General features: G+C 37.7%; 1 protein-coding gene across 1 annotated transcript in view; it reads left to right on the top strand.

The window, feature by feature from the left end:
• Nucleotides 1–14,780, top strand: part of THADA (thyroid adenoma associated) — a 163,314-nt gene that overhangs the window by 61,430 nt on the left and 87,104 nt on the right. The window contains exon 28 of the mRNA XM_009880656.1: nt 10,597–10,765. Coding sequence (XP_009878958.1) covers nt 10,597–10,765 — 169 coding nt within the window. The remainder of the gene's footprint in view (nt 1–10,596; nt 10,766–14,780) is intronic.

Below are 14,780 nucleotides of genomic sequence, written 5' to 3'. Positions count from 1 at the left end.
ACCTTTGGTTGCACTCTGCTTGAACCTAGTTCAAAGGACTAATTGTTTTCAATAGTTTTCTGATTAGTAAAATGTTTAAGATCTTTCCCATGTAATGAAGCAACCTTATGATGTTGCATAATACTGTATCCCCCAAATATGGTTTTCACTTGCCAGATATACTTAATATATTTACATTATTGTGCTTTCTTGTTGTTGACTGGTTGGGGTGGTTTTACCCCAGCCAGCAATTTATCACCACACAGCTGCTCGCTCACTCCCCCCCTGGTGGGGTGGGGGAGAACTGAAATAGTAGAAGTGAGAAAACTCATGGGTTGAGATGAAGACAGTTTAAGTGAAGCAAAAGCCTCACACACAAGCAAAGCAAAACAAGGAATTCATTCACTGCTTCCCATGGGCAGGCAGGTGTTCAGCCACCTCCAGGAAAGCAAGGCTCCATTACGTGTAATTGTTACTTGGGAAGACAAAATGCTGCAACTCTGAACCCTCCCCTCCTTCCTTCTTATCTCTTTGGTCATCTGGGGTCAGCTCCCCCAGCTATGTCCCCTCCCGACTTCTTGTGCGCCCCCCAGCCTCCCCACTGGCAGGGCGGTGTGAGAAGCAGAAATGGCCTTGACTCTGCGTAAGCACTGATCAGCACTAACAAAAACATCCCTGTATTATCAACACTGTTTTCTGCACAAATCCAAAACATAGCCCCATACAAGCTACTATGGAAAATATTAGCTCTATCCCAGTCAAAACCAGCAGGCTGATGTATCTCTGGGTTTTTTTGATGCTTTCCTACTAAGATGCTAAATGTCATTCTGATGCAACTTTGACTGCTTTATTCACTCCCCATTCTCCTTCCACTTATGTTCACAAATTCCTTACATATTCCTTTCAGTCTTCATTGCTCAGTTTACTTCAGTACAGATAAGGAGGAAATATTATTGCCAGAGTTCACATCTTTTGCTTTTGAATGACAAATACAGTTAAAGATACATATGTAAAATTATGATGTTACTGTTGTAACCTGTGTGATCTAATGTTGCAAATCATTGAATTCTATGTTTTAGGCAGTTTGAAAAACGTGTATTACTTAAGTGAGATTCTTCCAGGTTTATTTTAGCTTCTTAGGAAGTGGAGCACCTGACTATGAATTCTGGGGCTCTCTAGGAGTCCCAGTTGTGTCTTATTATTTTATAAATCTGTAAGAGCTTGCTTCTTAAGGAAGTGTCTTAAGGAAAAAGACCCAACCACGAAGGTGGTGTGATTTTAAATATTCACTGATCAATAGTGTTACTTGCATGTGGGTGTGTGGGTTACTCTTTCCAAAAAGTTAATCTTTGTTGACCTATGCCTATTAGTTTTATCGTTCTGTGTTGTGTTTAATTATGTTAAATTATATCTGGTCTATCAGGTGTCTGGTCCTGTTCCATTGTAGCCCTGTGACAAAGCTTGTATAGACTTCATGGGAGTTGAGTCTGGGGTAAGATGGAGTAATAAAGAAACAAAATTCAAATGTAAAATCAAAATGGTCTGTGAGACTTTGAAATAAATTTAAAACCTTACACTGAATAAAGAGCACAAGAGACAGGGGAGTTAAGGAGTTGTGATAACAAGATATCTTCAGTTTGCTTGGGAAGAGCTTAATTGAAGTAATTCACGTGTACCTGGTTAAAATTGCTGCTTATATAAGTTGTTTACATTCAGTTTCCCTGATTTTTGTTTTGTTTCATACATGTACAATTGCATTTGTGGGCTTAGTACATCATCTTATATCTGACTTGAAAGCAGCTATCTGACTTTCTGTAGGCTAAACACTGGTATCCTTTGGTAAGTGGCCAAACAAGATAGCTGAACAGTTGTGCTAAGTATGCTTCCTCTGCCTTTCTCCACTTTTTCATTTCCAGTAGGAGAATTAATGTTAAAACTTGCCCATTTTCAACTGTCATTTCTGCAAGACTGGGAATCTTATCGGGGTCTGATAGGCAAAGAACTTTTGTGGGAATGCTTTTTCATATTAGATGAAAAGAACTACATGTGTTTGTTGCAGCATTGTTGTATTAAAATAGCTGCCCTTGATTACAGTTGTTTAAAAAAGCATCTCCCTGGGTTTCCATATCACATCCACATCTTCTCAGTCTTTGGTCTCTGCTTTTGTCCTTTGTGCTGCTTTTCTTTTTTTTTCTCATTAATCTAATGTCTGATCAGTGTTACTGCTTAGTATTATAACTGTCTGCAATCATTTATTATTTAGAATCCCTGTGATACCAGGAGCAGGCTCTGACCCATTGGAATGCCCTGTCCTCGCTGGGGAAGCTTATGGGGCTGACCTTTCATTGCAATACAGATGGATATCTTATTGATTATAGGCAAGGTTCCCAAAATACATAAGCTGGCATACTCATTTGGAAAAAGGAGCAACGTACACCCCTAAAACGTACACTGTTTTCAGATCCTTACTGTATTCTGTAGTGTGAAATCTCTTTCTTGACATCTAAGATGGAAGTTTTGCGTGGCTGAGGGAGAAGAAGGGAGGGAGAGGGAGGGATGTGTTTCCCCTCTGAGCATAACTCCTCCCTTGTGAGTTCGGACTGGCTTAGAATTCTTCCATTTCTACTTCTAGTCTATTCTCTGTGCAGTCCTGATTGAATAGTGGTTGGTACTGATCTGTAAACATATTTATGGTTCATTAATAAGAAGGTTTTCAGACTTTTTTTTTAGCATTTTTAAATAAGAAACGATAAACAGTTTGATTAAGTTCAAATTGTAGTGCTAGAGAAGACTGCAAAGTGCTTGATTGTCAATAGGCTGTTCAAGACCTTCTGATCAGTGCAAAATCATTGTATATCTTTGCTGTATTCCTTAGCCTTTTCTCGTAAACTGTGGACAAATGTTCTTTTCATGTTCAAGTGGTGCTGATGGGAAATACTGCAACCTCTAGGTATTCATTATTGGTTCCTTATTCCAGTTTTTATTGTGTTCATCAATCTGTTTGCTGCTCATTGGCAGATTATCATCTGAAGCAATTTAGGAAATATTCACAAACTGTAGGGAGGTGTCAGATTCATGGGAAATGAAAGGTGATGTCTAGCAGAGAGGTGTTCATGAATACTGAGACTGACAATATCTTTCTCCAGTATTGCAGACTCCTCAAAAGGGCCAATGGCTGGGATCCTAGGTTAAAATTTGATGTATGCTACTTCTTGTTTGAAACACGATCCAGTAAAAAATGTGATGGGGTGCTCAACTGTCAACACATGATTGGTGAAGTAATTGTATTATTCATTTACATACTTAAAATTAGCCAGTCAGTAAGTACTTTGCTGGTCAAGATAAGTAGCCAAATAGTAACATTTAGCTTATCCTGCAAAAGAGTGCTGAGGCTTGACGCAGTGCTGAGACTTGATTCATGCATTCAACATCCATTTCATCGAGTTTGAAATAATGATACAGTTGCTAAGACAGAAAGTAGTTTGTCTGCATTCTTTGTTGTGTGTTTTCCTAACTGGTTTGGTAGTAAGTGCTGTGTGGGTTTCTTCCATTATTCTTCAGTTGTGAAACATCATAGCAATTTTTCACAAATCAGTGAGGTTGAAATATGGTTGTGAATGAAAATTTTTCTTTTAGGTGACCTTGAGTTAAAAGCAGTTGTGTTTTTCTCTTGAATGCTGTGAACCAAAAACTGGTGAAAGGAAGCTCTAACCTCATGTGACATCAACAAGTAGTTAAATAAGCCCAGAGGTTAGCAACATGGAGATACTATTTGAGATTTCTCGATGGGAGTGCGAGAAAAGAGATGCCATTTAAATTGTGTCAGCATGTTCCATATTAAATCTGCATTTGAAAAGAATGTATTTCTGTTGGTCTAAAGTTTACACACAGTATCAGTAACAGTTTTCATAGGCTTACAGGTTAGAAATCTTAATTTATTGGCTGGCTGAACCACAACAATTCAAGTTTTTGTTGTTGATTCAGCTTGGTATCAGTTGGCCACTTTTTACAATAACCTGAGTCTTGGTGACAAGGAGAGAGAAATAATTTCTTCCTAGAAAGGCCTTGGAAGCATACGGAGAAACAACTCCTGGCAAAAAGCTTGTGGACAGCTTTCACAAATAAAAGTCTGTGTACTTTGCCTACATAGTTCCTGCAGTATTTACAGGTACTTTGACTCATTAAGTGCTTGTGTGGAAAATGCTGTACGAAAGCATAAGGTTTTATCTTAATTGTCCGAGTTGGAAGAATGAAATACTTAACACAGTGTATAAAAGGACTAGAATTTTGGGCAACCATTAACTTCACTTTAAAGGAAATAAATAAGAATGTAGAGGTTTAGTACTGCATAAATAACCTGAAATTAAATTTGATCTGTTTCTGTCCATGTTTGTCTTCAAACATTTTCTGGACTATTTTCATGTGTTGATTGTAGGCCTAAAGCCTCCAGCAAATTGTTGATACTTTTGTTGTGTATTTCTACTTTTTTTTTTTCTACTTTTTTTTTCCAGGTAAATATTGAAATGCTGTGTCAAAACTCAGATTATTCTGGGTTTTTTTGGTTCTTAATTTCAGATTCAAGAACAAAAAATTGTCTTCAGGCTAGTTACAATACAGGTTTCTGCAGTGAAATATTTTGTAAAAATTAAATGCTTTGGATACTTTAATTGCTAAGGAACACAGAAAGCTAACAAAATGGAAGAAAACCAGAAAACAAGCAAATCAGTAAATGAACACAAGAAACTTCAGGTACATGTATAACAATCTATTGTTCATATTCCAGGAAATCTTACTCTCGCATTAATGAATAGGTACTGTCCTGCTGATTCCAGTATGGAAGTCCAAGTTACATTAATTGTGTATTTTTTAATGCTATTTTTGGGCCTCTCTTTGCTTGGAAACCTGTAATACAGCATTTGAGAGTTGCTAAATTTAATCTTTCAGGAGAGAACTTGAAGGGAAAAAACTGAACTAGTGTATAATCATGATTATTTTTCTAAAAAAAAGTCTCTTTTTTGAGTTATTTCACTTAATACAGGCAGCACAATGCTCTTGAATCTTAAACTCTTTCTAATAGGAACTGAATCTGTTGCTAAATACTTGTCTCTGAGATCCCCATCCATGTTTTCCCTTACTGTAATTTCATGTTTTTAATTCTTGCTTTAGAACTGATAACATGACTTGAACTATATAGCTGCATGGTTGAGGAAAGGGGAAACCTCTTTCTCATACAGCTTACCATGTCTGTATAGAATCAGACAGAAGCCTCACTACAATTTTTTCTTTCCAGTGTATTTGTTAGGACCTTGTGGCATAACTAGGTCCAGGGTTTAAAGGACACCATCTATTTGATTTTTATTTATTAATTTATTTTTAATCAGTGTTATCTTTTAAAAACCCTAGAGGCTGTGAAAATGCTGTAACTAGCAGGCAGAGTCGGTTTGTTTGAATTGCAAGTGTGCCTTTCTTGCCTCATGCTGCCCTCTTCTCCCAAACACTTTTTGTGATGGTGGTAGGATACTTGGTGTGACTTAAGAGGCCCCTTCTGCAGAATGTTCCCTTCCTCACTGTTCAGCCTGTTCTCCCATTGTTTCCATTCTGTTTTCATGGCTGCTGTTCCCGATTCCCTCTTCCAACATTTTGTGAAGGCAATGGATGTGAACGTATTTCAGCTGAAAACAAAATTGTGATGCTGGGATAGTGTCTATAGGACTGCAGGTGCTATATTGTTAATAAGCAGTGACATAGTAATGCACAGATCACTGTGACAACATCCAGTAAACCTGGAAATAGGTATTCTTCTCCTTGTTAATCCTTCTTCTGACAACTGTAGGTATTACTTAATACAATGGACATATTTTCAGCTACAGGTGTGATTTTTCAAATTAATTCTACTCGTTTGTTTCTGTGACCTTCATATAAAAGGTAATCCTTATTTGGTTTGTTAATTTAGGCAATACAAGGTCTGTTGAGGGGGAGTAATAAGAAAGGGAGGAAAATAAGCACAGAGGAAACACCTGCAGTTCGTTTTGGTTTTTTTTCCAAAAAAAAGTTTAAGATATTTTTATTTACAGCTAGTGTTCTGTTGTTTGCAGCCAGAGTAATAAATTAGATACTTTGATGTGTGCAGAGGAGTATGGAATCTTTGTGCCTTATGAGAGTTGGTCGTAAATTATGTCAGTTAGGAGGGTTGTTCAGGATCTCAGTGTTAAAGGTGGAATGGAGCAGTGGAAATACATTGAATCTACAGTTACACGAAGTGAAACCTTTTCAGATTTATTGACTTTTTGTTCTTGATCATGGGCTGTTTGAAGTAAACATGTTTACATCCAATACCTCGTGCACCTAGTTAAACAGTACTGAGTTCAACATGGAATACTACTTCAACAGTTGTTAACAGCCCTCAGGTTTTAATAGAAATGTGTCACATGAGGATTTTGCAAGTTTGATTGCTTGTTGCTACTTTGAGATATAATAAAACTAGGTTGGCATACTGTATGTTTTTTATGTATGAGATTGTAGATATTTCTTAAATTTTAAAGTCCATCTATACATGATCAGCATACAAAGAAAGTGTGAAATACCGAAAACACTTCACCTGCCCCCCAAGTATTTTTCAAATCAAAGAAAATGAAACCATTTTAAATATAAGTTTGCATACACATACATGCTGCCCTAACAGATGTAAGACATCATTGTGCATATTTGCCTGCAGAGAAGATGAGAAGAGGCAGTCTGTGACAGTTTTTAGTCATTTTGCTGACGGGTGAAGCTCAGAGTCTGGATGGTGAAGTGGCCAAGGCTGGAGGTCCTGTTTCTTTCTGCCACGGTCCTGGCAAAGCAACTGCTGCCGCATAAGTGAAACTGATCTCAGGGATGGCAGTGTGTTAAACTGCTGCAGGAGTAACCAGAATAGTTTAATAGCCTTAAAATATTTCTTTCCTTTAGCTCCTACGTTTTGCTGCAAGTACAAACTGAGTTATAGTGACTGCTATAATTGTATAGTGTTTTTTATTGATACAGCTTGTGAGATTGCTTCCCATACTTATTGCTAAATCCTAGGTAAAATAAATAAGAATACAGGCGATGGACTCAGTGTTAAGGTGTATATTTGATCTTGGAGGGTGATATAACAATAAACATAAAACTGCTACATTGGGTTAGATTGTTGTTTTGTGGTACTCGGTTGTTTTATTTGCATTCACTCTTCCTCTCACTGAGAATTGATCCTGTTTAGTTTTACGTACATGTAAAACTATGTATGTAAACTTATGTACATGTAAGATTATATCTAAGTGGGATCCACTGAAAATCAAAACTGCCCATTCTTAATCTAGGGTGCTGTTACAGGTTATGGAAACAGTAGTGTATATTTTGACATTCTTCTGACAAACTTCTTGCATGATTCGGGAATGAAGCCAAGTGCCTTCAAAACATGAGAGATGTACACATAAGTGCCTTCAGGGTATGCAGAAGTTCAGGGATAGGTCACTAGTGGTGACTTGGCATGATATCTTGCATGTGTATGTGAAAGGAGGAGTGTTTTTGAAACATTATTAGTACTGTTTCTTGTGGGGCAGGGGGATGGGAACCAATTTTCTTTGAGTATTAGGAGATTTTAAGAAATAAATAAAATTAAAAAAAAAAAAGAAAAAAGGAGAAGAAACAGTAGGAATGTTAATCTCTCTCAGATTTGGGAAGCTGTTTGCCAATGTGAAATACCTTCCTTGTGTTCCTGTAAAGCAGACAACTTTGTTATTGTTTTAAACTTTGTGACGCTTTTGTTCCTTAGTAATGACTTCATAGGAATGCTCTTTGAGTCTTTCCAGCAAGATGTCAGTTCCTGTGGCTACAATGTTCTTGTAGAACAATGTGTAGTGTGAGGTGTTTGCATTAGTGTACAGTTGGCGTGTGGTATGGTGGCAGGTTGCTTGCTGGGTTGCCCTTCGGGTGAGTGGTGTCTGTGGGTTTGCGTTCCCCTCAGGCACAGAAAGTTGCAGAGCCGGGTCCCCCGTGTCTTGGGTGAGTTCTCCACCCGCTGGGCACCTGTGTGTTTGCTCAGGAGGAGGAGGTGGTGGTGGTTATTGCCTCCTGATATAGGATCCTCAGAGTGCAAAACAGAACCTGAGTGTCTCAGTTGGGCTTCTGTGTGGGTTAACACTCAGCTGCTGAGGCTCTTCTAGAGAACAACAATGTGGGGCATGAATAGAGGTGAAGATTAGACTTGTCTGTAGTTTTTAGAATTGCGCTTTTGCCTTATGTATGTTCAGTATAAATGCGGAGGTAGCAGTCTCCATTTTCAACCCAGACTTTAGGCAGCTGAGACAATTTTGCCTGTAATATGAGCATTCACTTCTATTTCCTTAATAAATTTGATAAAATAACAGCCTGGAACAAAATTCGATATGTAAAATGCTGTGTCTCCATATATGTATATGCATGTGTTATAAGTCTTTAATGTCAGTTTTTACAAGACAACAAAGTTAATGTCAGGTTATCTAAAAATTGTTCTTGACTCCATTCTTTTATTGCTAGGAAAAAACCCACAGAATTCCATTCTAATTCATTGCATTGTGTTCGAGGAGAAAACCCCCTCTGAAGCATGCAGTGTTGGAAAGTACCCTTACACAAGTTAGAAGAAACCCTGGCATTTTACCCATTTTCCACTCTTCCTTCTGAAGATGTGTCAGTTTCCTTGGGATTTGTAAAAGGTCGTGAACAAAATAAAGAACATTCTTGAGTATACAGTTATAACTAATTAAAAACTAAACAGTCATTACAGTATCGATATTGCTTGTGTTTGGAAAGAATGTCTACATGTGAGAATCTCTTGGTTAAGAAAACACGGTTTAGCAGAAATAAAGGAATGGTTGCAGAGAAATCAATTCTCAGACTTAAGTTTCCCTTGCAGTAGAATTAACATTTTTTTGTTTAAAAAAAAAATTGAAGTTTTTTATTAGGAGCTAAGCTGACTTTCTTCTTGCACCTTATCAATACACAACTAAAGCTTTTCTGTATGGAAGAGCCCCCAGTTGTGACTGCTCTGCTTTTGCATCCTGTTGTGAAGTGCAGCCAGTCTTTGAAAAGGAAATGCAAACATGATCTTTCTAAAAATCATTCCCCTACAAGGGAAGACATAGACATGTGGAGGACAGAATACGCTGCCATACTGCAAGGATGAAAATTCCCACAAAAGCCTGTTGTTCAGGGGTAGCCATAGCTCTCTACTTCCTTTAAACAAGGTATGTGTTCTTCAGGTGTACCATGGCATAACATGACTAAAATGTCAGAAGTATTTCAATTAAGTCTATTTACTGTCTTGTGTTCAAACCCTATTAATAATTCAGTTCCTAGTTCAAGATGGAAACTGTTTTCTGTATTTCTTTGATATGAAGTAAACTAAACAACTACTTGGAGTATTGATTTAAATTTGCTAGAGATATTGGATACCTTAGAATACCTTTTAATTTCATTTCATTTTTTAAATACGTAGGCATGACCCTGCAGAGCTTGTTTGGGAGATTTCAAAAGGGTGTTGTGCATTTTGGCCAGGGATAATCTCAACTGCATGTGATTTTGTAAGCTGAAAATATGTAAAAAGCAATTCCAGGGAAAGGATGAGAGGGTAGGAGGAGGGAAGGCTGTCTCTCTGGGTCATGACAATCAGCTGGGAGGTATCAGAGCATAACTTCTGCCATCCTGCATTTTATATCACCTGAGTCATTTGGCCATTCATTTCTAAACTCTGTGGTAACTTTCTCAGTTGTCTGAGACCGCAGGTGGCTGAATTGTACCTGTGTTATAAAAATTGACACATGCAAGAATTACTGGCATTGAAAGACTTAGTCTATCCCACTTCCAGTTGATAAAAATTTTTTATTCACTTCAACTGAGTGTACATGCTACGGAAGTAGTACACAGCTGGTTAATGTGTTAATATAGCTGAATAGTTAATTCTATGTATATTGATAAATCTGCAGCCAGTTAAAACCTTAATAACGTTAAAAGCGAAGAAGCTCTTTTTCGACTGTTTTATATGCAGTCTCGAGTCTCATCAGTTAATTTTTTAATAAATAAAAAGTATTTATTTTTTAGATACTAATTATAAGTAATAGAAAATCATTTCCATGTGTCTTTTTTCCTGACTTTAAATATGTTTTAAATATGGTCTAAAAACCAGTGTGAGATACAACCTAAAATTCCAGTAGACACCATGTTGTGTTCTTACGGAAACATCTGATTTAGAACATGGAGTTTAATAGTTTTAAGTCAAACTCATAATACATTTGAATATGATTGCTGTATAGTAAGTAACATAAACGTCAAGAAAGATGGAACAGAACCATACAGTTACACTGCTTCATGGCATAATTGCATCTTTCTTCTTTTTTTTTTTCCCCTACTTTATGTAAACAAGAAGTCATCTCCAACATGGCTCTAGTATGACTTAACGTTTCTGGGAAAATACTTTCTCACTACCGAGAAGAGAGACTGTACATTTGATTTGTGAGAAATGTGGTTTAGTTTTCATTGCATTATCCTGTATTTTATTTTGTTTCAGCCACAGCAATGGCTTGCAGCTGGGTGACAAAAACTAGGCATTTCTTCTTTTTCTAGGTGTGGACACTCTCCTGTGTACCGTTCACGTGAGATGTCAGGTCGAGCCCTTGTTCCGTTTGTTATGGTAAATGAAGTACCACATACAGTGCTGTCATTGCTGGAGGGGCTTCCAGACTCCACCAGTCCTTGCATACGGCAGAATAATATTCATGGAACGCTTCTGCAAGTAAGTTTTTGGGGATTGTTTTGTTTATTTTGATTTGTTTTATACTGTGGGGGTTTTGTTGGATTTTTTTGGTCATACTTCACAGCCTGTAACACGCAACAAGTTGAGCTGAACATTCACGCGTTGCCACAACATGTGTGAAGACTGCTTTTGAGTCAATTCTATCAGATGATAAATGTGGAATGCACGTTTCAACCCTCATTAGAGGGCTGTAAGCTGTAAATATCAACATTTACATTTCATATAATGTTTCATCTCTGGAGATTAAAGTGCTTTGAGAGCAAATATCTTTATCTACACATATCTACAGAGAGATGTATGTGACTTGCCCAAACTCACGGAGCAAATCTGAAGCAAAACTGAACTCCCAGCACCAGTAGTATTGTAGATATTGAGACTTGCTACTTACTGACATGTTTATTTATCACTTCATTTGCTTTTCCTGCTACACCAGCAGCTTCCTGTGAGTTTGTACAAGTTGTGATAAGCTTTATGCTGTATTCTTCTGAAAACATTCTGGAGAACAGCTCGCTATCAGTTTGGAATCAGAAATTTCTTCATTCCCCATATATCGTTCCTTTGGTTTATGGCAGTCGGTTCACTGTGATTTTTAAGCTATCATGGTAATAAGTTACCTATTTTTATTGCCTGTTTTTCACAAGCCAACACCCTCCAACAAACCCATATTGTACATGATCAGCTCTGTTAGTCTGTCTTAGCTGGCAAGCTATCTGGGTAAACATTCCCTCTGTAAACTGTGTGGTGGGGTGTGTGTGATTTTGGGTTTGGTTTTTTAGTGTATCTTTGCCTGCATATTATTTCCGTTTAAAATCATGACCTTACAGGAAGCCTAGGACAGAGAAATGAGTTAAGTTGTTGAAGCTGTTACTGTCAACTTTACCTGTAAACGGTTTCAGCCAGTTGAATCTGGATTTGGATGACAATTGGTTACAGTGAAGCTTGTCACAGGGTGACATCATGTCCAGTCTTTTCTGCTCTGAAAAGCAGTCCGTTCACCTGCACGCATGCAAGTGCTTAGACCTGTGAGCTGCTGCATCTGCGTGGGAAGGAGGAGCTTGCCATAGCCAAATTACCAGTGCAGCCCTGGTGTGTCACAAAATTGCTGAACCTCCTGAAGCATTAGGAAGAGAGGGTTATGCCAACACAGAGAATTAAGTGTTTTCTCAGTCCAAAATGTTTATAACCCTGGTCGTGGGGTATGGACTGGCCGTAGCGTATAAAGCCACTGCCGCCTTCTTAGTGACCTGGGAAAAACAAACAATAATGGAGGGTTGGTTCTGAAAGACCCCAAAGGGTGATCCAGTGTTGCTAACATGATATTATGCATAGGTGCAGGGAGTTTTCCATACCTGTGAGATGGGAGATATTCTCAGGGTTTTAACCTGATTTTTTGTTAGTACTGAGCAGCTACTGGGAACTACTACTAAAATTGGTATTGCACCAGAGAGAGACGGGTGCTGCCAGAGTATCACATTCTCCAAAAAAGCGTCAGTTGTACCATAACAGTTCAGTGATGTTTGGTGTCTTGCGTTTGTCTTGGGCTTTGCTTTTATGACTTGTGAATCAAGGTTGTGCAACGTCTTCATTTAATACTTAAACAAATCTAGTGTCTGACTGAAATGCTGATATCTGTTGCTAGTTAAAAATAACAAAACATTCAGAGGAAGTACTGTAGGGTGATAAAGATGTGTAAAAAAAAAAAAAAAAAAGGCAGTGGTGTTTGAAGTTGTACCTCTAAAACACTAACACCAGGTAGTTAAACATGTTAGCATGTACCTCCTGTAAATAGTACAAAGAGCAAAGTACTGTGAATTTCAGAGGATGTTGGATGCATGTTTTCAGTTTCCTTTTTATCAATATAAGACGGGACTTGCAAAGGTGCTGCTAAGGCTCATTGAACTGTAGAAAATTGTTATGTGACTACTCATTGTTTCTCTGAAGACTTAGTTGAAGAGACAGTCATCTGGCAGTGTTTGAAACTGTTTGCCCTGCATTTCCATGACATGGTAGAGAATATATCTTCCTCTTTGATATAAAACCAAAACAAAAATCCCTACTAAAAAGAGTGAGTCTGTAATAAACTCAGCAAAATTTAGATTTTTCTGGCAATACAAGGCCAATATAATATGAAAATGTAATTCAGTAATTTCATTTGTTCAGTCACTTTAGAAGCTAAGTTCATTGCCTGATTTTTTTATTTCCATGTTCATATGCTGTCAAATCTTGAACAGAAAAGTTGGAATTATTCAGACTTAAAGCTTATGTGGCAGTGCCAAATGTAATGAATCTTGAAGACATATATCAGTTATGTTTCAGAGTTATGTAACTGCTTCATCTGTTGCAAACCAAATGTTAATTTGTAGAAAGATCATTCAAAAAGAGTTCAGCACGGAGTGCTTGTCCAAACATGGCCTGGTTTTCAAAATGCTGAGATTGACAAGGAGTGTTTTTTGACAGTGGTTGTGAATGTGTTGTGTTTAACTTCAGACTATTGCATTATGTGAAAACATGGCTTTTCCTCCCCAGTGTGATAGCTAACTATGTCTCAGTTTACATAGGAATATGAATATGCATGAGGATAAAATGATCTTATCGTTTACCTGTTTTAGAGAACAATTCTTTTCAAGAATTATCGAGGAGGAATACTGCTATTCTGTAACTGTTATGGAACTGATGATATTCTTCAAGGAGTAGTTCTGCATCATAATTAAATGCATTGACTTGACTAAGACAAAGACAAATATTTTCTGTGTTTAGTGTTTCCTTTATGAGTGTGGTTTCTGCTTCGCTCCATAATCCAAACTGCCATGGGGGACAGGGGGAGGGGGAGAGAGTCAAGTTCATAATCCGCAAGGAAACGCAGCAATCTTCTACTGGCCTTCTTGAATGATGAAATATCCCTGGCTTCTTTGGTTTTAAGATCTAGATTTTTTAGCTAATCAGTGAAAGGAAGAGCTCATCTACAGCTTTATGTAGAGACTTCTGGAAGGGAAGCCTTTATGTTTGTGAAACTTTTTACTTTTGGCAGTTGCCAAGCAAGTTAAAGTATTTTGGGTTTGTGAGGTATTCTTATCAGAGGATCAAATGGTTTTTTGACCTCCTGCCTCTTTCAGGTTGGAATTCCTGCAGTATGTATTCCATCTGTTCAGAATAATTGAGAAATTCAGAATTAAGCTGTAGTTAATTCAGAAATGTTGTATTAAATAACCTGCGCTTGCAATTAGTAATTTCAATGTACTTGTATGGCTCATAGTGGTATTTGTAAGCTGTGCAGGTAGGGACATGGTCTGCTTGCTCTTTTTGTGTCTGCATTTTTGTAGAAATGTCTAGTCTCATAGACAACAGCCTTAACTGGGTCTCTTAAAACTACAGTAAAGAAGACTGTGTTTTGAGTCCTGATGTTTATGAAAGCTTCCAGTCTTCAGTTTGTCTAATTCTGTGCCACTGCAATAAGCCTGAATGTCTTGAGCAAAACACTTGTTAGAGTCAAGAGTTAATCGAAGACCTCCAAACATTAGTAAAGCTCAAGGCGCACTTAAATTTAGAATTCATAGAGAGGGATCACGTGGAAATAAGCTCTAAGTGGAAAAAGGAATTATGGAGACCTGGTAGTTCTTCAAAGAAACGGTAACTCCAAAAGTAGGAATCCACCTAACACAGAATGGATAGAAAGTGTAATAACACACCAGCTTGGATAAATTAGCAGTTCTTTACTGAATGCAAACCAAGAAGAAACATATTGAAGCAAGAGCATGCAGAGAGGAAATTGGAAAGGCCAGGGCAAAAATTGGCTGTGGCCTTGAAGAGATTTCTACAGAAATACTTAGTCTTGGAAAATGGAGGCTATTGGTTGCTGATGTCTGAAAGGTATACTTTTCTCCATTAGTTCATTAACACAGTCAACTATGAGCTTAAATATTGGAGACTGCTTTCTAACATTAAGGATGCATTAATGTTCAGCACTTACAAATGATGGGTCTGCCATCATGTGTAT

Source organism: Charadrius vociferus, unplaced genomic scaffold, assembly GCF_000708025.1.
Source record: "Charadrius vociferus isolate BGI_N301 unplaced genomic scaffold, ASM70802v2 scaffold192, whole genome shotgun sequence".
NCBI classification, from domain to species: Eukaryota; Metazoa; Chordata; class Aves; order Charadriiformes; family Charadriidae; genus Charadrius; species Charadrius vociferus.
This window is presented reverse-complemented; position numbering and strand designations above follow the sequence as displayed.